Source organism: Cyprinus carpio, chromosome B16, assembly GCF_018340385.1.
Source record: "Cyprinus carpio isolate SPL01 chromosome B16, ASM1834038v1, whole genome shotgun sequence".
NCBI classification, from domain to species: domain Eukaryota; kingdom Metazoa; phylum Chordata; class Actinopteri; order Cypriniformes; family Cyprinidae; genus Cyprinus; species Cyprinus carpio.
In genome coordinates this window covers 19,523,425-19,546,059 of record NC_056612.1, presented here as the reverse complement: position 1 = coordinate 19,546,059, position 22,635 = coordinate 19,523,425, and the positions used below count along the sequence as shown (strand labels likewise).

General features: G+C 35.9%; 3 protein-coding genes across 15 annotated transcripts in view; 2 read left to right on the top strand and 1 right to left on the bottom strand.

The window, feature by feature from the left end:
• phactr4b (phosphatase and actin regulator 4b) overlaps positions 1-2,617 on the top strand; it is a 43,873-nt gene extending 41,256 nt beyond the window's left edge. For all 10 annotated transcript variants that reach the window (XM_042741357.1, XM_042741360.1, XM_042741351.1 and 7 more), the window contains 5 exons: positions 163-218; positions 583-644; positions 785-922; positions 1,073-1,149; positions 1,236-2,617. In XM_042741357.1, the coding sequence (XP_042597291.1) occupies positions 163-218; positions 583-644; positions 785-922; positions 1,073-1,149; positions 1,236-1,251 (349 nt within the window). In that variant the 3' untranslated portion in view covers positions 1,252-2,617. The remainder of the gene's footprint in view (positions 1-162; positions 219-582; positions 645-784; positions 923-1,072; positions 1,150-1,235) is intronic.
• Positions 2,618-4,323: 1,706 nt separating this feature from the next.
• On the top strand, positions 4,324-10,263 carry rcc1 (regulator of chromosome condensation 1). Of its 4 annotated transcripts, none has more exons than XM_042741347.1 (10): positions 4,324-4,472; positions 5,384-5,489; positions 5,908-6,095; positions 6,215-6,394; positions 6,474-6,570; positions 6,649-6,771; positions 7,748-7,894; positions 8,023-8,142; positions 8,263-8,415; positions 9,475-10,263. In XM_042741347.1, the coding sequence occupies exons 2-10, from the start codon at positions 5,414-5,416 to the stop codon at positions 9,648-9,650; spliced, it is 1,260 nt and encodes a 419-aa protein (XP_042597281.1). In that variant the 5' UTR covers positions 4,324-4,472; positions 5,384-5,413; the 3' UTR covers positions 9,651-10,263. The 4 variants fall into 4 exon arrangements, with proteins under 4 accessions (XP_042597281.1, XP_042597280.1, XP_042597283.1 ...); XM_042741346.1 differs by having other exon boundaries at positions 4,342-4,502; XM_042741349.1 differs by having other exon boundaries at positions 4,342-4,503; positions 5,392-5,489.
• Positions 10,264-13,294: 3,031 nt separating this feature from the next.
• Positions 13,295-21,363, bottom strand: oprd1b (opioid receptor, delta 1b). The gene is made up of 3 exons (XM_019119496.2): positions 20,878-21,363; positions 16,567-16,922; positions 13,295-15,506 (listed from the first exon to the last, which is right to left on the bottom strand). The coding sequence occupies exons 1-3, from the start codon at positions 21,114-21,116 to the stop codon at positions 14,977-14,979; spliced, it is 1,125 nt and encodes a 374-aa protein (XP_018975041.1). The 5' UTR covers positions 21,117-21,363; the 3' UTR covers positions 13,295-14,976.
• Between the last annotated feature and the right edge of the window lie 1,272 nt (positions 21,364-22,635).

Below are 22,635 nucleotides of genomic sequence, written 5' to 3'. Positions count from 1 at the left end.
TACTGAGAAAAATGATGATGTGTTCAATACTTACTTGTATTTAAATATATAGTATTTATTATAATTATTATAATTATTTAAATATATATGAATATATATTTAAATATTTTATAATGTGCAAAGAGAATATATGAATGATTTTTTTTTTTTTTTTTTCTGTAGGCGATTGAGCCAGAGACCTACTGCTGAGGAGTTGGAACAGAGAAACATTCTCCAGCGTAAATTGCCTCTTTATACTCACTCCAGTTATTGTATTGTGATTTATCTTCCTGCTTCCGTTCTGTTCTGTCCCTTCTTCCTCGTTTCATTAGTTACTCATTTATTTCTGTTCATTTATTCCCTCTGTGTTCACTGAGGGATTGACACTGACCCACATATATTTTACTCTCTGTCTCTATTGGTTTCATATGCCGGCAGACATTACTGATACTTTTGTTTCTCTCAACTGAGTCTATGTGTTTTAGTTTGTGATGTTTTCTCTGTAGAAAGTGAAATTAGATCCACTTTTATTTTGTATTTTAATGCACTAATAGTTTTGAATCAGCCTGATTGGTATTGATGTTATCTCTCATTTCTCTCCAGCCAAAAATGAAGCAGACAGACAAGCAGAGGTCAGGGAGATCAAGCGCAGACTCACCAGAAAGGTGCAATTCGGTTTGCTCACATTACATTTCACCTGGAATATAGGAATATTAATGTTGATTTTAGCAAGAATTGAGAATGAATCTAATAATGCTTTTTAATAAGGAATTTGTGTCATGCCTTTGTCTGTTTTCTTTTTTAGTTGAGTCAACGACCAACTGTTGCCGAACTACAGGCTCGAAAGATATTACGTTTCCACGAGTATGTGGAGGTCACATGCGCTCAGGACTACGACCGCCGTGCTGACAAGCCATGGACCAAACTCACTCCCGCAGACAAGGTACATCTACGAAATAAATACACATTCGTGTCTATATAAAGATCTAGAGACTTGAGTCTTTTAGATTATTAATAGTCTCAAGACACTGATTTCTTTTAAATGTCTTGCTTATTGATCTATATCTGCTCTACACGTGATCTGTTTGTTTAGGCTGCTATTCGTAAAGAGCTCAACGAGTTTAAGAGCTCCGAGATGGAAGTGCATGAGGAAAGCAGAATCTACACAAGGCAAGTGTATTGTTACCTGCAACATATAAAAATACAGAAACTGCAAAGCATCTAACCTTGAACTTTCATTTTTATGTCATTTCTAGATTCCATCGTCCTTAACAGCGTCTTTTAACTAGAAAATGAAGCACTTAAAGGCCGGTGGATATTGGGAAGAAAAGGCCGGTTTTTTGGTGAGGAGCCTCAGGGTGTCAGAGCTTGTTCAGACTGCTTTTACTATGAATGTACTTCTTCAGATGCACAGGGACGCCTGGAGCATTCAGAAAACAGTCAAAACAAACAAAACAGACCGTTTCTCAGTTGTCCACCCACTGACGTGTGGGACGGGTGACCTCTGGGGGACAGATGCAGTATTTCTCCTGGACTTTAGGGGACCCATGTGCCAAGACAGAGAGGCGATGAAGGACTTATTAGAGGATGTTACTTGTGCCAATGGCAAATATTCCTCACTGTACTCTCTGAATGGCCTTTTATCTGCTTTTACTTCATATGATAAACTTTATTTCCTTTCAGGGAAGTGTAACAAAGTTAAAAATAATAGTAATAATAATGATGTGATGATAATAAATACAGTAATACTACAGTAAGTGTTAGTTACTGAGCATAGCGGGGCAGACAGAAGAACTGCAAGAGTAAGGCCTGAGCCTGAATGATAATTGTGTATTTGTATATGTTTGTATAGGCTGCTGTAATTTTTCTCTTAGTTTGACTCTTTGGAACGTTCATAATGTTAGAAACTTTAAGGCACAAGCTTTGGCTTTGGCCCTCTTTATTCAAGAAAGGGTTTCAGATCCCCCCTTACTTTCTGGTCCTCACTGTTTGAGAGAGGAATAGAAGAAAATAGGATCAGTTTTAGGTAGAATGTAAGCATTTCATATTTCACTATTGATCTACAGCAAACTGTGATCTTTTTTTAATCATATCGCCTTCTGTAAAAGTGAGGTCCAGCTATTTCAGTTTTAAGAAGTGTCCGAGTCGTGTTTACAGAATATTTTATTTCTTAATAAAAAGGATTTCCTGATTATTTATTGCCCATTTAAAAGGAGAATGAATTTAGTCCGGATGCGCACTGATACAGCTCTAAAAATGATGTTTTTGTGAAGTATTGTTGGCAGGCAGGAACTCTTCTTCATTTTTTTCCAACTGTTTTGTCATTTGTTGTTTTTTTTTTTGGCCAGTAGGATAATAGGAATTGCTCTGCTGTACAGATCCATTCTGTAGATGAACCTGACTGTTTGTGTATATCTTGTCTTCCTTTTATTTTGAAAAGTATTTTAAATATATTGAAACTCATATAGGTTACTATTTTTTTAAGCACAAAATTATTAGTGTATTATTCGACACTACAATGTAATGTAGCGTTGTATATTCTTGCTTTTTAATTATATGTGAACTTTTAGAAACTGAGAGTAAATTTGCTGTTTAGATGTAAACACCTCTAAATCTAAATTAAAATGCTTACCAATAATGTTTGTCAGTCTCTTTTTTTTTTTTTTCTTACAAATGCCTGCTTTCTTATGACATTGACTGTATCATTTTGTGCACACACAGTAATGGTATAAATTTCTAAAGCCAGATATTGTGGGGTCCAGAACTTCCGAAATAAAGCATCTAATATAACATCAAAGGTGTGTTGAGGTTTTAGAGAGAAAGGGCCAGGAACAGATAAGATAACTAATTTACGCATTTATGTAATTGTAATTATTCATTTTTCGTCTGTAGAGGCCTCCTGGTGTTTGACCTGGAGTTATTGCTAACCCAAACTAAAACAACAAAAAAATATTTGGGGTAATTGAAATAAAGCTGAAAAAAAAATCATTATAATATTAAATATGAAAAACAAAAAATCTAAATGAGAAATGTTGCCTTGGTAACTATGCTGAAAAAAAAGTTTGCTTTTTAATTTTCACTCAGAAATTGCTAGTAAATATTACAAATAATTCCAAAGAAATGGCAAGTAATATTGAATTAAACAGTGAATGAAATCTTGCAGCAGAAAGACTGAAACAGAATTTTCTTGTAAAACGTACTCCAGTATTCTTTGTTAAATTACCAGCTTCTACAAGTATTTTAACTGAAATAAATTTAATTTGAAGTCGTTAAATTACTAAAACTGAAATAAAAATAAATTAAAGCTAAATAAAAAATATTTTAAAAATAATAAATTAATAACTACAACAAAAAAACACAACGCAATCACAAAACCTAAACTAAAATCTAATTGAAAATATAAAAACTTTTAATTTAAAATATTGATGAATGCCTTAAAAGTATATAATTAGTTCTAAAATAATTTACCATAACTTAAAAAATTAAGGTGAAAATAAATTAATTAATTTTAAAGTGAAATGACGATTGTTGATAAAGCACAAAATTTTCCAACCTGCCTTTCCAAAACTATAATTATGGAAAATATTTTAAAGGATTGGCAAGAAATATGGAATTCAGATAATAAGGGGAGGCATTTATTTGTAATAAAAAAAAAATTAATAATAAATGAAACATTAGTGGTAGAAACAGGTGGGAACAAGTCATTATAACAAGGATGAGGATTGGACACAGGACTGAATGCATCACTATTTATTACTGGAGTACATGAGAATGGTTTATGTGAGTATTGTGGGGAAAAAGAAACAGTAGAGCATGTAATATAAGATTGTAAAAAATATGACGAAGAAAGAAAGGAATTAATAACATTCTTAAAAAGGGAAAGGGAAATAACAATTTGGGGTACTTGTTAGGCTATGATTTTAATAAAGATAGAGTAGGATATAGTCTGCTAATAAAATACATTTACAGTACAGGGTTGAGCAAGAGGGTTTAAAATCAAACAGGGATGCTGTAGCCTGATCTGGATTTTAGGAAACCAGGGAAGTGTTCTGGAGGAGCTGGAGATGCAGCACCAGGGGGTACCCTGGAACCTGGGAATCTGGTATAGTTTCATATTTATGAAGAATTATAATTATTATTATTTTTATTTTATTTTTCTCTCCCCCTCGCCAGCCCCTCCTTTTCTTTTCTTTTCTTTTTTCTGTTCTTAAGTCATTTTGAAGATAACAGCTAACATGACTGCACAACAGCAATGTACTGTAGGTGGCTCTATACATTTAGATTTTTTTAAAAACTAAAGAAGAAGAAGAAGAACCCGCCTTTCCAATAGGTTGCGCATGCGAATTGTTTATTAGCGCGATTCCAGCGAAACACATGAAGTAGAGCGGGAGTGAGACACGCGTGCGTTACATTCTCTGAAGGAGTTACTTATGTTCACAAACCTCCTGGAACAAGCAAAAGCTTTGAACCTGGGCAGTTTTCACTCATAAGTGGTAGGTTCTCATCTCAGCTGCCTTCCGACGGTAAAGTAATAAGTGTAAGTCTCTCCAAACCCAGGAAATGTAATACAAACAGAGCTTTGGACTGCAGCTGCAAGTGAGCTGTGTGCAGAACAAGCATGTTTGGTCCTGTTTAATTCATTCATTGATCTTAATCGTATTTAAACTAGTCGATCTTGTGAGACATGATCTCTGAAATAACTAATCGTTCAACCTCAAATGTTACGAGGTGGAACCACGTAACGTTAGCCTCGGACTCCAAAGTGTCACAGCATAAGGCTTGATCTGTTTAAACTTTCAGCAGATTGAACTTGAACTCGAGCGCAGATCGTATTCCTCCATGTTTAAACCATTTCCTGCATTTAAATTATGCATAAACCATAAAAAGTAAGAGCCTGTTCTTTCCAATGCCATGTTTGGCCGATAAACCGCCATCAAGCATGTGTCGCTGTCAGTCATTGAGCGTGAAGTCAGCGCCAGAAAACAGAATGGCTGGGTTTCAAAATCTTGCCAGTTGCCTAACTTGGCAACATTTTAGCAATTGATGCCCAAACAAGCACAGACGATATATAGTCAGTATAAAAAGCCCTGTACAGCAGTGCATGTCCTGGGAAATTGTATTTGTTTCATAGAAGTTTGAGGATTTGAAAGCAGAATGCACGTTTTTCTGTACATTATAGCAAACCAGGCCTGTTTTACATGTAGGCCTCATGCTGTTTAGTTTTTGTTTATTTATATATATATATATATATATATATATATATATATATATATATATATATATATATATATATATATATATATATATATAGATATATATATAGATATATAGATATATAGATATAAAACACACTTTGTTCTATTTATATGTATACATAAGATTGTTAACATTACTTTTGTTCCAGTTTTAGGTTTTTTTCAAGATTTGAGTCACCATGCCTGCAAAAAAAGCTGTAAAGAGACAAACAATTGCAGCAGCTGAGAACTCAGCTGTTGTGAAAAAACAAAAAGGTAAGTCTCTGTTTTCATCTAGCCAGATTAAACTGACCCACATTGTAACTGTTTTTGCCAATTATTTTTTATGTGCCATTTAGGGGAGAGATTCTCTTAAATAGGTTACACTAAAAACGATAAAACTTTCTTTGTTTTAATTGTGAGGTACTCTTTACAAATGGTTGTAAAGAAAATTCCTTTCATGCATATGCAAGAATCCACAGCATCCAAACTTTTTTGCCATTATAGCTGCTATAATTAGTTTTATATCAGCGCTTGAATGTGGTACTACAGAACACATCCAATCTCATTAGCCAGTCTTATTGGAGTCAAATAATAACAGAAATGCACAAGTTGTTCTGTTTCTGTAAGATCTAAATCTGAAAAGCATTCTGTTAAATCTCATGCATTCTGTTTTTGTGGTTGTTTGTTGTAGTCTCTCACAGTAGTCATGGGCAGGAGAAGGGCCTGGTGCTTGTTCTGGGGCAGGGTGACGTTGGGCAGCTCGGCCTGGGAGAGGATGTGCTGGAGAGGAAGAAACCAGCTCTGGTGACTCTTCCTGAGGGTATTGTGCAGGCTGTGGCTGGAGGCATGCATACAGTCTGCCTCAGTGACACAGGAAATGTAAGCCGAGTACAAAAGAAATTAATCACAAGCTTTGTGCAGAGCCCACTAACAAGGCCATTCAGTTATTTTATCATATCTTTCTGATATTCTGCCTGTTTTCTCTTATCCCTGTGTAGATTTATATATTTGGCTGTAATGATGAGGGCGCGCTGGGCCGTGACACATCAGAGGAGGGCTCAGAGATGGTGCCAGCCAAGGTAGACCTTGGTGAAAAAGTGGTGCAGGTTTCTGCAGGGGACAGTCACACAGCTGCCCTCACAGAGGAGGGGTCCGTCTATGTCTGGGGTTCTTTTAGAGTGAGTATAGCCTTTTTATATCCTGCGGTGGAGTAGAAACATTGTACCAGTTTTGAATGACCTATCTTTTCTTTTGCAGGACAATAATGGTGTCATTGGACTTTTGGAGCCTATGAAAAAATGCACATTGCCCGTCAAAGTTCCTATAGACAAGCCCGTGGTTAAAATAGTCTCAGGTGGGTCATAGGAATTCAGGCTGTAGCTTCACGCCATTGTCTATAATGTAATAGTAATATTTTGCATTGATTCTGAAGGAAATGACCACCTGGTAATGCTTACTGTGAATGGAGAGCTGTACACCTCAGGATGTGGAGAACAAGGACAGCTGGGCCGTGTGGCTGAGCACTTTGCTAACCGCGGAGGCAGGAAGGGATTGAGTATGTATCTCCATTTGGATTAAACTGTCACTACAGGAATTTGAATGACAGTTGACAGTTATAAAATATACTCTTAAAAAAAACTTATTGTTCCAAAACTACCTTTCTATAACTATTGTTAATTCTAATGTAGGCTGCATTTATTTCATCAAAACAGTAATGGTAAAACAGGAATATTAGGAAATTACAATTTGAACAACTTTTTTGTAGTGCTGTCAAATGATTAACTGCATTTGATTGCGTAATGTGTGTATATGTGTGTATAATATAATACACGCGCATATATATATATATATATATATATATATATATATATATATATACATATATACATATATATATATACATACATATATACATACATACATACATACATACATACACACACACACACACACACACACACACACACACAGAGTATATTTTGAGAATATTTAGTATATAATATTTAATATGAACTTTTCCTGAAATATATACATGCATATGTATGTATTTATATATATATATATATATATACATAACACACATCTATTATGTAAACAAAAACTTTTATTTTGGATGCGATTAATCATTTGACAGCACTATTTTCTATTTTAGCGTTTTAAAATAGTTTATACCTATAAATGCAAGGCTGAATTACTCCAGTATTCAGTGTCCCATGATCTTTCAAAAATCATTCTAATGTGATTTGATGATATATTTCTTGAGCTGAAAATCATTGTGCTGCTGTTTTTTTTTTTTTTTTAGTGGAAACTTTAATACATTTGAGTCTGTGGTGAATGAGAAGTTCAATAGAACAGCATTTATCTGAATTTAAAATGTATACTTGACAGTAAGCACTTTTAATCAATTTAGTACATCTGCTGAACAGAGGTATTTATTTCATTCAAAAAAATTCTCATTGTCCCAAAACGTTTGAAGGGTAATGCATGTAAATATCTTGTATAATTTTGTTTATATAATTTTTCTTCCTCAGTGAGACTGCTGGAGCCACAGATGGTTATCATTAGGCCACGGGGGAAGGTTGTTTTTACGGATGTCTTCTGTGGAGCGTACTTCACCTTTGCTGTGTCTAAAGAGGGACATGTCTATGGATTTGGCCTTTCCAATTACCACCAGCTTGGTACGACTCCTAGCTCATTCAGTCCTGAAGATTAAATGGTCTGTCTATTGCTGAATTTTTAGAGAATTTATTTATAATAATAATATTATTATTATTATTATTATTTATTTTTTTTTTTTTTTTTACAGGCACCCAAAGCACAAACACCTGCTTTGTTCCTGTGAAACTCGGTTCTTTCAAGAACTCCACCACCTCTTGGGTGGGTTTCTCTGGGGGGCAGCATCACACACTGTGCCTGAATTCAGAAGGTGATCCATCCGTGAACCTCATTTATGTTACTCTTTCATTTAAAATCATATTTATTTTATTTTAAATCATGTGTTCCACCAGTGGTTTAGAATTTGTTCAACTGCTGTCTTCATCCACAGGACAAGTGTACAGTCTTGGTCGGGCGGAGTATGGCCGTCTGGGACTGGGGAAGGATGCAGGGGAGAAGAGTGAGCCCACACCTGTTACCGGGATCAGTGACGTTCAGATGGTTGCCTGTGGTGCCTCTGTGAGCTACGCTGTCACTAAACAAGGTGAGACTGCACCCTGTCCTAGTTCTCATAAATTTCACTCACTTTAACCCAAAACCGATCCTTTTTGGATTTGGGTTCATTTTGACTAATCTTACATATTTTAGCCACTACAAGTTATTTTACAAAACCTGGAATGCATTGTAAACCGTTTCAGACCACACACAAATTGTGTTAAATGCAACTAGTGATTGACCTGTATCTGAGGGGTCCTTCCTCTATGAAATAGTAAAAGTGCCTAAAATAACACTATCATTAAAAGGTTTGGGATGGGTAAGATTTTTTTGTTGTTGTTTTTTGACAAATCTCTTGTGCACACCAAGGCTGTATTTATTTGTTCAAAAATATAGTAAACAGTAATATTATGAAATGTTGCAAATTAGAATGACATGATCCTTCAGAAATTATTCTAATATACTGATTTGGTGTTCAAATGATTCTTATCAATGTTGAAAAGTTGTGCTGCTTAATATTTTTGCTGTTCAGGTTTCTTTGATTAGTAGAAAGTTTAATAGAACATTTATTTGCAATAGAAATCTTTTGTAACATTTTAATACATCCTTACTGAATAAAAGTATTTTTCTTTTAAAAAAATAAAAAAAAAGCCTTAGAAATTTGAATGGTAGAGAAATTTGTGGTGAATTTCAAAAGGTTTTTATATTTAAATGGTTCATGAACTGGCTCCTTTTTTTTGTTTCGTACTGTTCTCTAACATAAGGTCCACTTATGATTTTTGCATTAAAAAAAATGTAAGTAATATAATGTCTTGTTTTTAACCCCCTCATCAAAACGCTTTTGTTGAATAGGCATGGCGGATTGTAGACTGATTTTTCTGATTTCATGGTTTGGTTTGTAGCAGTGTTTGTCCCTGTAGTTTTAAATGGCAAATGCCTTAAATGACGCAATGTGTGTGTTGTTCACAAATGTATCTTCAACCTCTAATTACCTTAATTGCACCAACCAGAGCAGTTTATTTTTAGGACCAAATAACAATATACTGTTGGCTTGTTTTGATCATCAGAGCTGTGTTTTAGTTTTCTAACATTGCTATCTGTTGGCCAGGCTCTGTGTTTTCCTGGGGCATGGGCACCAATCTGCAGCTGGGTACAGGAGAGGAGGATGATGAATGGAGCCCAGTGGAGATGACAGGCAAGCAGCTGGAGAACCGTGTAGTTCTATCAGTGTCCAGTGGAGGGCAGCACACAGTCCTGTTAGTCAAAGACAAGCAGGAGAGCTGATCTTAAACTCCTTGACTAAAGACAGCTGAGCCAAACTACTGTATCAGTGGTATCTGTAACCTATAGCTTGATCCTGATCGGGGGCGTCTGGGGTTGGTAATGCTTCCTGTGCTGAATTAAGCCAGCAAATGAGGGAACGGGTAGGATGAGTATTATCTGATTAAACCTTTTATCCCACTTTATGGGGAGCCCAAGCATTCACTGGATACGGTCCGGTAGATGATCAAAGATCCTTTTTATGGACTTTTTTTTTTTTTCCTTTGCTTTATCTTAATTCTTTTTAACAAAGATCTTTAGTATCCTTCCTGGAGACTGTCTGCCGTGAGTGATTGTATGCATGTATGAGCTGAAAGGTGATTTTAATAAGTTTTTTTTAGATAAGAACCATGGAAAAAATTTATTTTTTATTTTTTGGTATTTTATTCTACATTTTGGTCTGACAAATAAAAGGTTTACGATAGCAGGTCTAATCTATATCACTCACAAAAAAACAGATTTGGTATTTCTGTACTTTGCAGTGTTAAACTGTTTTCCTAATTTCCTAAATGAAACTATTATTGTATCTATACGTTGCTGGCCCTGTGGACACTTAATAAAAATGAGGTTTTACAGATCTGATGTATGATTACTCCTTTAAAAAAAAAAAAAATTTGATTTCATGCAGACAGTTTAGTAATTTGTGAATTTAGAAATCTTAATTTTCATCTTATTCTATAATTAATTTCAGACATAAGGATTAATTGTATTAAATGTTTCTACAAGAATTTCTTCTTGTAGCTGCACTTTAAAGTAAAAAAGATATTTTCAAGTAACATTTCATTTTTAGAGGTGCTAAATGTTTCTGTATTTGTGCTGTTTATCCACTGGCTGGCAGCGACGTGCTCATGTTTAAAGGGACGTTCAGTTTAATTGCTTACATCTTAGTATATTCCTTACAAAATGTTTGGCTTTAGAAGCATGTGTGATTATTTTATTAGCCCGATGGCCACTCTCTCAGTCTGTGAAATGCCTACTTTTGTGTTCCACAGAAGAAAAAAAAAACATTTACCTGAATTTCTTCTACAGGAAGGTGGCCCTATGCAACCAGAAGAAATATATACTCTGCTATAAGAAATATCAGAGCTGGTGCTTACATATGTATGTCCTAAACTGTTGAAAACACTTGAGGCTGGAAGTGGTTTGTTCACTATTGATAAAATTTGCAGATCAAAACACCACTTCAGCATCCATGAAGGAGAAATGGTATTGTGCTCCCGGTCCGGTCTTTATGTTCCAGCCCACAGTGAGTCATGCTGAGAGACTTTGTGGGGTATTTCAGTTGAAAAGCCCTTTAAGGCCCACTTTCTCTGAAAGCTTTGAAATGCTAACAGCCTCTTCTGCAAGCACTTAATTGACCGCCATCATTTAATGCTGTCATCAATGTTTTCTGATGCCTGGTGTGAGGCAGCTGCACTGAGAAGTGGACAGGGCACTGGCTTTAAATGTTATTGTTTTTAATACCAGCAAGCTACATTAAATGTGTTTGAGAGGGACATCCTAATAAGTATATTGTTTCCATCATGCGGTTCCAAACATAGTTTCACAGCAGGCAAGGCATTAATTGTATAAAAGCACAGCTCTTTAAAAAGTTTGACACATGACGTTAATTATTAAAAAAAATAATAATAATCATGTACACGTCACAACTAGCTGGAGCATTTTTCTTTCATGAAGCAAATTTTCACTTTTGTGAAAAATCCATGCAATCAGGAAATTTGAGTGGTAAATATTTCCTCACCTCAGATTTTGCAGCAGGTTCAAGTTGGTCACATGGATTTGACACGTTGGCCAACAGAAATATGCTTTTTTTTTTCTTTTCCAAAAAATTATAGAGTGCACCATAACTGATAAAACTGTTGGCATGAGTAAAGCACTTCTGTTTTCAAAACTGAAAACTGGCACGCCTGTAATTGTTGGGGTCATGATTTTTTCTGTTCTATAACTGTTTATAACATCAGGATGCTTTTAACAATTTAACCATTAGGCCAGTCGTTATTGATGGTTGCTCTGGAAACTGAACATAGCAACTCTTAATGGAAGATTGGTCTTATTGGAAATGCGTATGATTTTACCATATTCCCCTGAGATGAATTATACGGGAACTGCTTAGCTTAGAGCATGACTGACCTAATATATAATGTATTTAATATTTATACATTTGTTTTAGCAAGTGTGTGACAGTTGACAGTCCAATGAATATATGATAAAATATATATATATATATATATATATATAGTCAACTCCAAAGAAATATTACTTTAAGTGTTTGATTTAGCACTTTACCATGTTAAACCTCACTTGGCAAATGTATAAAAATGTGAGTTGTGTAAAATCTACACTGACTCTCTGATTTCGCCCGCAGCTTGTTAATAACGCATCTCATAAAGACACTGAACGGGGGTTGAGCGCAATTTAGTGCAGAGTGTGATCCTATTTATCAGTCTAGCTGACTGCTGTGTCTCTTGTCGTTACTGTGCCTCGTGGTGCTTCCCTCCGCCAGCGGTGCTCTCTGACCTGCTGTTTATGCCATTATGTAACGGACACTCCAAACCACAATCACGAGGAACCGGAGAAGCACATAAACGATATTTGCTGACCATAATGATGTTGTGCGCTATTCGGGCCATTTGCTCATCTAAGGTTTGTGTCTGTATCCTTCCATAGCCATTTCCAGAGTCCATTATCCCTACCATGGCACAAGGAATACGCTAATGCTTTAAATGTCAGGGTGCCACTTTCAGATATAACAGGTGGGCTGCTTCCACTCCTCTCGCATCCAGAAAGCCACAGTAAACAGGACCCCTCTTTTCAATTACGCTGCAAAAACAAACCAGCTTGGACATTGAAGCATTCTTGACTTGATGCAAATCAACATATAAGGGCTTCAGGAACTATTTTATAATTGTATATCGACTTATTTAATTTGACCAAATTAACAATAAATAAGCAAAGAACAAAATAGATTCGCTGTTAAATCAACAGAATGTTGTAGAATTTTGAGACTTTGGAGCCCCCTACAGTTAATTCAAGCTCGTAAATATATCACTGTAGTAATTACAGTGGATAGCTGTAATGTTACCTTGTCTTATTATTGTAAGATACGAGGGTCTTTATTTCTCACCATTGAAGAAAGCGTAACAGTCAACTTGTACAACCTGTGCCTTGATAAACAATCACATTACAGCTTTGAAGTCACTGAATACTGAATATCAAACAGAGTTGTGCGACAGTCAATCGCCGTTTACGGATACTATAGAAATAAATGAGTGCCGTAACATAAATTCTACCTGTCTACATTTTTTTTTTTTTTTTTTTTTTGCTTAAACTCTAAAAATAGTTCAATCCAAAACTATTAAAAATAAGTGTACAATCAAAGTGATTCTGAAACTGATAATTCAAGATTAAAAAAAAACAAAAAACCTACACCCAGTTTTACCATATTGTTTTTCCATACAATGGAAGTACATGGTGACAAATAATTATTCACTGACGATGCTTTTTTTTTTTTTTTTAACTAGCCTGGGTTACATGACATTTTGTTTCTTATGACTAGACAAACGACAAAAGTCAGCAAAAATACAAACGATTTTGTCTTTATACAACAGTCATTGTACAACAACCTCTTTTTATTTTTATCTTGTTTCAAAAGCACTTATCCAGTATATTTCATAACAGGGGGTCTATAGGTTGTCTGCTGAAGAGATTATGTAACAGTGCTCGAGTCTCCAACCTTTACAAGTACCTGCAGAAAATTAGCATAGTAGTTTTTCATTTCTCTTTTTAAGGCTTTTGTTATATCTTTACCAAACACAATTTAAATCTTCAAAACACAAAAGGTTGACAGGTATATTTATCACTCAATAAATAATGAGGTGATAAATGTACATCTTAGAAGTCTTGCTCGTCATGTGAGTAGTGAACATTTTTTTAGATTATGGTTATTTTTTTCCCAACGTCCATGCAACCTACAGAAAAGTTCAAATGTTTTTTTTTTTTTAGCTTTCACAACATAATCACTGACAGTTAAGATCATTTGTGATGTCTAATTCTAGTGCATCCATAAAAATATAATCATGAGGAAATATCCAACAGTTGCACAAAAGTACATACAGGTTCTACAGCAAAGCAATACTCACTGCTAATACATAAACATCCTTGACTGGAAAAGTTTGTCTATAACTGCTCAAGAAACTACACTCTCTCTTACAACACAGCTGACATTTAGAATCAAACGCTAATATCACAAAATGACTCATTAAATGTCATTTCAACTTTGGAATTTGAAGGTGGTCAAAAAACAGCTATTCTGTGCTAATGGCAATAAAATGCAAGAATGGTTGCACTAAATACTTCATTACAAAGAACGAAGATGAAAGTATCTAAAAGCCCCTCTGTAATACTCTCAGAGCACATCTACACATACTGTATGCTCCTAGTATGAACACTAAATACTTCATAGTCAAAGGTCATCAAACACCTTCACTAGTAGCACAAATTTACAATATGACACCTTATCAAGCACCATGAAATGAATAATGTGTCGAGAGTTTATATAACAGTGTGTTTTAACAGCCATCCTGAGGGAAGGAGCCCTGTCATCCATGCAAATCTATCCTGGAAACCTTGAGATGAAATTTTGCTCCATTCTCTGTATCCGACACCTCTCTCTTTCCCCATATATCTTTATCCTCAGGTTTAATGAAATCCTTTTATTATGGAGTGGAAAAAGACTTCTGTACATTTTCATTGTTCAATAAAGCAAGATTGCTTCTCTTTTTAAATGGAAATCTTACAGCTTATTTTGTTGTTTGAGAAATTGAATTTGTGTATTTAGTTCATTGTTTGGACATTTGTATTTCTGTTACAAGTTCCCACAATTTCCAAGGAAATGCATTCATTTTCATTTAAAAATCGTATTATGAGAATCCATTTTGATGGGTCATATACCACTAATGAATGTAGATTTCCTGTTGACAATTCAAGGCCACATCTTGGATGTTTTTTTCAAAGCATGATTACTGTACATTGGTCCAAATGATCTCAATTCCTCACTTTGGAAAACAATTTGCAGTGAGCCCTCCATTGCTTTTCCATGAAGTGAAATTAAGAAAGGTAGAAAAAAATGACAAACAAACATGGCATTTTGCCTTCAGTATACGGGCTTGTTGTCAAGTTGTATTTACCTCAAAGGAGCTTAAAACTCAGTGGTGGAGATCTGGGTGTCCTCAGACTGCGGATCTTTCTGTGTCCTTGGTTGTGTATCAGAAGGCAGCTGTTCCAGGTCTAGTCAGGTGGGCTGTTTCATCGATTCAGACTTGGCACACACTGAGATGGGCTCTCTCGTGGCACTACGGGCTCTGGAAAAGCTGTTCTGCTCCACGCGGGAACGAAAGGGCAAGCAAAATTCTCTGAAGCACCTTTTGAAGTTTTCATCCAGAAACGCATACAGGACTGGGTTGAGGCTGCTGTTCATGTAGCCCAGGGCAATACACAGATGCCAGCAGGCGACCACAAGCAGATTCTTCTGGTCAATCTCCACCACAGTTTTGATGATGATGAAAATATGGATGGGGGTCCAGCAGATGACGAAGGCCGCCACCACCACCAATACCATTCGGGTTATGCGCCGGAGGTTCCTGTCCTTCTCTTTGGAGCCAGACAGCAAGCGTACACTCTTGAGACGAAGAATCATCAGGCCGTAACAGATGGTGATGACCAAGACGGGAACCACAAAGGCGAAAATGAAAACACAGATCTTGGTCACAGTATCCCAGTACCAATCTGGATCTGGGAATTTCAGCGTGCAGACTGTTTTGCCTGTAAACAATGTATGTAAAAAGAAGATAAGAAGGTGAGTCTAGAGTCATTTCTCAGTTGAATTTAATTCTAATTTAATGACTTATTTCCAGTATTTACTTCAAATCTGGTTGGCCATGCAGCATTCCAAGAGCGCTGAAATATATTATTCTGTACTCGTTATAACATTGTGCAAGGTGACAACAAGTGACTTCCTGCATCCCTACTAATAGTATGTGAGAAGTAGTATTTTAAGATAATTTAAGTAAGTAATTTAGGATATTTTGGATCAAACCCTGGAGGCCTGTGACTGTCCCATAGACTGCCAAGTAAATAACAGTGTCAAGGTCCATAAAAGGTATGAAAGTCGTCTTCAGAATACTCCATCTGCCATCAGACGTGCAATCTGGGTCGCCACAAGGATGCGCTGTTTCTATGTGTAGTTAGCTTTGATTTGAAATAAAACAGCGCATCCTTGTGGCGCGGATGACACAGAAGAGCATGCACAGCATACGGTGATATGGAGAAACACAGTGGAGATCGTTGACAAAGGAATTATTGAATAAAGTCGTTATTTTTGTTTTCTTCGCTTACAAAAAGTGTTCCTGTTGCTTCATATAACCCAGATGGCACGTCTGATGGCAGATGGAGTATTCTGACAACGACTTTCATACCTTTTATGGACCTTTACACTGTTATTTCTTTGGCAGTCTATGGGACAGTCTCAAGACTCCAGGTTTTCATCCAAAATATCTTAAATTGTTTTCCGAAGACAAACAGAGCTTTTACAGGTTAGAAACAACATGGGGGTAAGTGATTAATGACAAAATTTTTATTTTGGGGCAGAGTATCCCTTTAAACAATTCAGTGTGGTTTTATTTTAAATATCTAAAATATTACTCAGTATTAACATCTAGTTCACTGAGCTAAAAATAAAAGTTGTGTTATACTAATGCTTGGCTATGATTATGTGCTGTCGAGCTGAGTAACAGCCATAAGTTCTCTGACAAATTGAATCATATACTTTTTAAACAACCAATAAGCTGAATAACATACTTTTCCCCACTTATTTTGTCCTCACCTGTGGGTGTCTCTCTAGTAATGGCCATAACCATGACTGGGAAGCCGATAGCAGAGGAGAGAATCCATATGCAGATGTTGATGATCTTTGCTTTGAATGGTGTGCGGAAGTCCAGGGCTCTCACTGGATGGCACACAGCAATGTAACGGTCTACACTCATCATCGTCAGAGTGAAAATACTGGTAAACATGTTGTAGTAGTCAATAGCAATGACCAATTTACACAAAAGCTCCCCAAATGGCCAGGTGCTCATGAGGTATTTGGCACTCTGGAAGGGTAAAGTACTAGTGGCTAATGCATCAGCCAAAGCCAGGTTAAAGATGTAAATGTTGGTTGCTGTCTTCATCTTTGTGTACCTGAAGAAGATAAGAGAAAAAGTCAGTCTGAGATATTCAGCAAGATGAATACTTCATAATTTTCTAATGTCGATCTGCTGCACCTGGGTTTGCAATGACGATATGAACATTGATGAATACAGATGCAGATGAATGGGATGCACTGATTGTGAATGATTTGAGGTTCTTCTCTGCTTTGCCCTTATTATAAATATCACATATGATTAATTTGATGATCAATTAAAACAAATGAAAAAAAGAGAACCATATGTGCTCTTTTAACACCCTTCCTCAAATTAAAATGTTAACCTATGAAAATGATGTCATGCATTAGCACATTCATTATTCTTTATATTCTGGTGATTTGATAAAAACATTTTTGTTTTTTAACTTGGCTTGTTATTCTTGTTTTCCATTAAAACACATTTACACAATATAATTTTTTATCCGTGTTTATTTTTAAACTACTAGTAAAAACATCTGTGCCACTTTTTTTGAACAATCATTATTTTAGTTATTATTATTATTAGAGATATAACGGATGATTTGGCTGTAATGGCCAAAAACTAAAGTTTTAATGTCTGTCAGTGCAGAGATTGTGATAAAGTGTAGTTACAACATCTACCAGCAGGTGCTAACAACATGCTTTCATTAAATGAAGGTGTCTCTCTGTGATATCATTCAATAATCAGCTCATAATTTTCTCTCTCTTTTTTATCCAAATTAGTAGTAGTCTGATGAATGATGGGGTATCCTTTGAAAGGATGTGACCATAGTTACTAAAGAAAAGCCCAATGCCAAAGGCATAAATAGGTATCCATTGATTATCCTCTCTTTGAGATTTGTCTTGTGCCCACACACTGTGATATCTTTTGAGGACTTGACATTTGAAGTCTCACAGAGAAGAAGACAGAAGACAGCACATCCATTAGTGACACTACAGTTTATTCCTCTCTTTGTACATGGCTGTACATGTGGTGAGATGAATAAATCCATTATAATAAGTTCCATTAAGTCTTTTGTACAGAGTGCATAACATGTTTTGTTGTATATCCATGACTCATGTTTGCATCTCTAATTTTACACTAGTCCCTCATTCTGTTATGCTATGTTTTGTCCAGTTGTACTCTTATTTAGCACTGCCATGAATCACGTTTCACACTAATTCATTGTATCAGGGGACATTTTTCTGTGACAAACCTGTTATGGAAAATAATGTTTAGAGGTAGTGCCATATTATTGACTTTTAAATTCACAATTTTTGAATGATTGTTTGTTTTGTATACATTTTTGTATTGTTTACCAATGAATATATTGCAAATAGTTTTTTGTAAATTTTAAGCAGAAACTTCACTAAATTTTGTTATGTTTGTGTTTAAAACAAGAAAAAAAGTGTAAAAAGGTGTCTTTAAATGTCACGTAGTTGTGTTTCTGTTTTTTTTTTTTTGGGACGTTAAGATATTTTTACAAGAAAAAAAAAACAGAAAAAAATCTTTTTTGTGCAGCATAAGAACTAATGGAATAAAATGAGGGGAAAACTTTGATATGGTTGCAATCTAAAATGTATTTATATCACACTTTCTGTCTGAAGTTGAAACTTTAGGGGGAATTATTAATGAGTTCTTTTCACATCAGACTTCCTATTGTACAGTTTCTTCCTTCCAGGCTGATAGGCTTTAATAATCTCTTTTGCTACATTTTTTTACGTCTCCAAATGGGAAAAGGCTTCTGTGAAATCCAGACATGGCGGATATGATTAGCTCATTCAGACTGTTCCTCTTAGGCAGTGGTTTTGCACTCCTGAAGATATATGCTGTGAATAAATTAGAAAGATGTGATCTAGCTGAATTGTAATAGTTCTGTGATCTGAACCCCTTGGAGGGAACATACCAAAGACTCAAGGCAGGCCTTCTTGGTTTTGGATTTTTGCTCCGTCCGATTTTCTTTTGAATAAATAAGCAAAATACACAGGTTTCTAAAGCTGTGAACTACGTAGGTATGTTTTTGTAGTTTATTTTAAATGTATGCAACCTAACATAAACACTTTGTTTTCTTATGAATAATTAGCTATGTGCTTGGTAACATCATTTTCCTGGGATTGATTATACTCATGCTGTATTATTTGTGCTTGAAGTTCTTTATAAGCTTTGGTTGAGTGTGTGGAACTTTTGACAGTCTAGGTTCTTGAATATAAAATATATTAAAATAGTTTTAAAAAGAACATTTAGAAATGGTGCTTCAAGTATCATTTCATTTTTACAGTGATAGAACCTTTAACGAGTTTCAAAAATTACATCAACATTAAATAGAAATGTAAACTTTTGTTATTGCATAACATTTGATATTAACATACTTGTGATTTATATATATATTATATATATATATCACAAATGTATATATATACATTTGCTTAATATAGCCTTTTGTTCTAAATATGTTTTCTTAAATGTTCCTTTTGGCTTTGTGGAGTTGAGTATCGAACCTCAATGCAAGGCACTCATTCTTTCTCTTTCTATACATAGTTTATAATTACAAACTGTAGTTATTGAATGTAGTTATTAAAAAATGCAATTAGTAATGCAATCTATTTCATTACACATTTTTGTTGACCTACATTGTGTATCACATTAATTTGAATAGGATTATAATGTTCCATACTTATATAAAGTGCAAAGAGAAAGAAAATGTATTCCATTCTTTGTTATCAACAACACAAAGTGCAATTAACATTACATCACAGTTTTCCCAAACTGGGGTTTGTAAGGAACTGCAGGGAATTTGTAAACTGATGAAAAGCCAATAATTAATGAAATTGTAAAAGTATATTATTTGTTTATGTTCTGAGGACTCTCAATTGTCGGTGCAATTTCAAATCGTACTTATCTGACCGCCATCAGTTCGTAGCAGTAAATGAAGCGGTATCATATGCATCACAAGTGCACTATGGAGTACCTCAAGGCTCAGTACTAGGGCCGTTACTTTTCAGCTTTACATGTTACCCTTGGAAGATATCATCAGGAAATACGGTGTTAGTTTTCACTGTTATGCTGATGACACTCAGCTCTATATTTCTTCGTAGCCTGGCGAAACATACCAATTGGAAAAACTAACAGAACGCATAGTCGATATAAAAAACTGGATGAGAAGTAATTTCTTACTGCTAAATTCTGAAAAAACAGGTGTCAACTATCGGACCTAAAACCTCTTCATGTAATAACCTAGAACACTGTCTAACACTTGATGGCTGCTCTATCAATTCTTCTTCATCAGTTAGGAACCTGATGTGTGCTATTTGATAGCAATCTTTCCTTCGAAAGCCATGTTTCTAGCATTTGTAAAACTGCATTTTTCCATCTTAAAAATATATCTAAATTGTGATATATGCTCTCAATGTCAAATGCAGAAACGCTAATTCATGCGTTCATGACGGGTGGTTGTTCTGGAATTGTAAACAAATTCCAGCTGGTCCAAAATGCAGCAGCTAGAGTTCTTACTAGAACCAGGAAGTATGACCATATTAGCCCGGTTCTGTCAACACTGCACTGGCTTCCTATTAAACATCGTATCGAATTTAAAATCCTGCTAATTACTTATAAAGCCCTGAATGGTTTAGCACCTCAGTACTTGATCAAGGTCTTATCGTATTATAGTCCTCCAAGTCCGCTGTGCTCTCAAAACTCTGGGAATTTGATTAACACCTAGAATATCAAAATCAACTGCGGGCAGCAGATCCTTTTCCTATTTAGCTCTCAAACTCTGGAATAATCTACCTAACATTGTTCGGGAGGCTGACACGCTCTGTCAGTTTATATCTAGATTAAATATCTCTTTAACCTGGTTTACACATAACACACTTACAAATTTACATTACTCAAATCCGTTATTTGTACTTATTAATGTCAAAATGTGATAATGATCATCCCAATTCCTGAGACTTCTGAAGTACATATTCACTAAAATAAACTATTTCTCTTACCTGACCACACCGTACATAACCAGAATATTTCCAAACAGTCCCACGACGCAGATGACAGAGTACAGCGCGGTGATGCACACAGCGATAGCGACCGCAGTGCTGTTTTTCACCGCCTTCGGCTCGCTGCCTCCGCTCCAGTTAGACAGAAGTCCCGCTGGTTCCTCCATAAAGCTCGAGTTTGGCAGAATTAAAGGATACCGCTCAGAAAAATCACTAACAGTCACTGTTAGAGGCTCCATTATGCGCTTTCTCTGTATAACGCCAAACGCCTTTTAATTAAGTAAAAATATTATAAACGTATATCTTTAATCTAAAAGACAGAAAAAGATAGGGTACAGAACAGCAGCTGTAAGGACATCAACTCCACTGGTCACTTTACGCAGGCCTCCTTTTCTCCTCTCTTCTGCTCTTCTCAGGAGCGCACTCGACTTCCAACTGAGCGTGTTGCTGTGCATGCGCTCATACTTTCTCCCGAAGTATAACGGAAAGACTAGTGGAACACATGGCAACTGAGCCCCTACTCAAAAGTGTCAAAGTGTACTAGCCATGCTATCTATCTATCTATCTATCTATCTATCTACAGGTGCAGCTCAATAAATTAGAATGTCGTGGAAAAGTTCATTTATTTCAGTAATTCAACTCAAATTGTGAAACTCGTGTATTAAATAAATTCAATGCAAACAAACTGAAATAGTTTAAGTCTTTGCTTCTTTTAATTGTGATGATTTTGGCTCACATAAAAAAAAAAAAAAAAAAAAAAAATTATATTAAAATTAGAATATGGTGACATGCCAATCAGCTAATCAACTCAAAACACCTGCAAAGGTTTCCTGAGCCCTAAAAAATGGTTTCTCAGTTTGGTTCACTAGGCCAGCGCTTCAAACCTGTCCTGGATGCCCCCCTGCCCTGCACTTTTTGTATGTCTCCCTTATCTAACACACCTGATTCCACTCATTGTCTCATTTATATAGAATGCATGATCTAAATTGGGTATGTCTGCTTTGGGAGACATACAAAATGTGCAGGGCAGGGGGTCCTCCAGGACAGGTTTGGGAAGCACTGCACTAGGCTACACAATCATGGGGAAGACTGCTGATCTGACAGTTGTCCAGAAGACAATCATTGACACCCTTCACAAGGAGGGTAAGCCACAAACATTCATTGCCATAGAAGCTGGCTGTTCACAGAGTGCTGTATCCAAGCATGTTAACAGAAAGTTGAGTGGAAGGAAAAAGTGTGGAAAAAAAAGATGCACAACAAACCAAGAGAACCACAGCCTTATGAGGATTGTCAAGCAAAATCGATTCAAGAATTTGAGTGAACTTCACAAGGAATGGACTGAGGCTGGGGTCAAGGCATCAAGAGCCACCACACACAGACGTGTCAAGGAATTTGTCTACAGTTGTTGTATTCATCTTGTTAAGTCACTCCTGAACCACAGACAACATCAGAGGCATCTTACCTGGGCTAAGGAGAAGAAGAGCTGGACTGTTGCCCAGTGGTCCAAAGTCCTCTTTTCAGATGAGAGCAAGTTTTGTATTTCATTTGGAAACCAAGGTCCTAGAGTCTGGAGGAAGGGTGGAGAAGCTCATAGCCCAAGTTGCTTGAAGTCCAGTGTTAAGTTTCCACAGTCTGTGATGATTTGGGGTGCAGTTTCATCTGCTGGTGTTGGTCCATTGTGTTTTTTGAAAACAAAGTCACTGCACATGTTTACCAAGAAATTTTGGAGCACTTCATGCTTCCTTCTGCTGACCAGCT

Bases quoted from the DNA above. Each gene is read 5' to 3' on its own strand.
- rcc1 (XM_042741347.1), top strand. From the start codon at position 5,414: ATGCCTGCAAAAAAAGCTGTAAAGAGACAAACAATTGCAGCAGCTGAG. The intron at 6,571-6,648 runs GTGGGTCATAGG...TTGATTCTGAAG, and splicing joins CGTGGTTAAAATAGTCTCAG to GAAATGACCACCTGGTAATG. The intron at 8,143-8,262 runs GTGATCCATCCG...CTTCATCCACAG, and splicing joins ACTGTGCCTGAATTCAGAAG to GACAAGTGTACAGTCTTGGT.
- oprd1b (XM_019119496.2), bottom strand. From the start codon at position 21,116: ATGGAGCCTCTAACAGTGACTGTTAGTGATTTTTCTGAGCGGTATCCT. The intron at 16,923-20,877 runs GTAAGAGAAATA...TATCTTCTTCAG, and splicing joins GTTATGTACGGTGTGGTCAG to GTACACAAAGATGAAGACAG. The intron at 15,507-16,566 runs GTGAGGACAAAA...CATTGTTTACAG, and splicing joins TACTAGAGAGACACCCACAG to GCAAAACAGTCTGCACGCTG.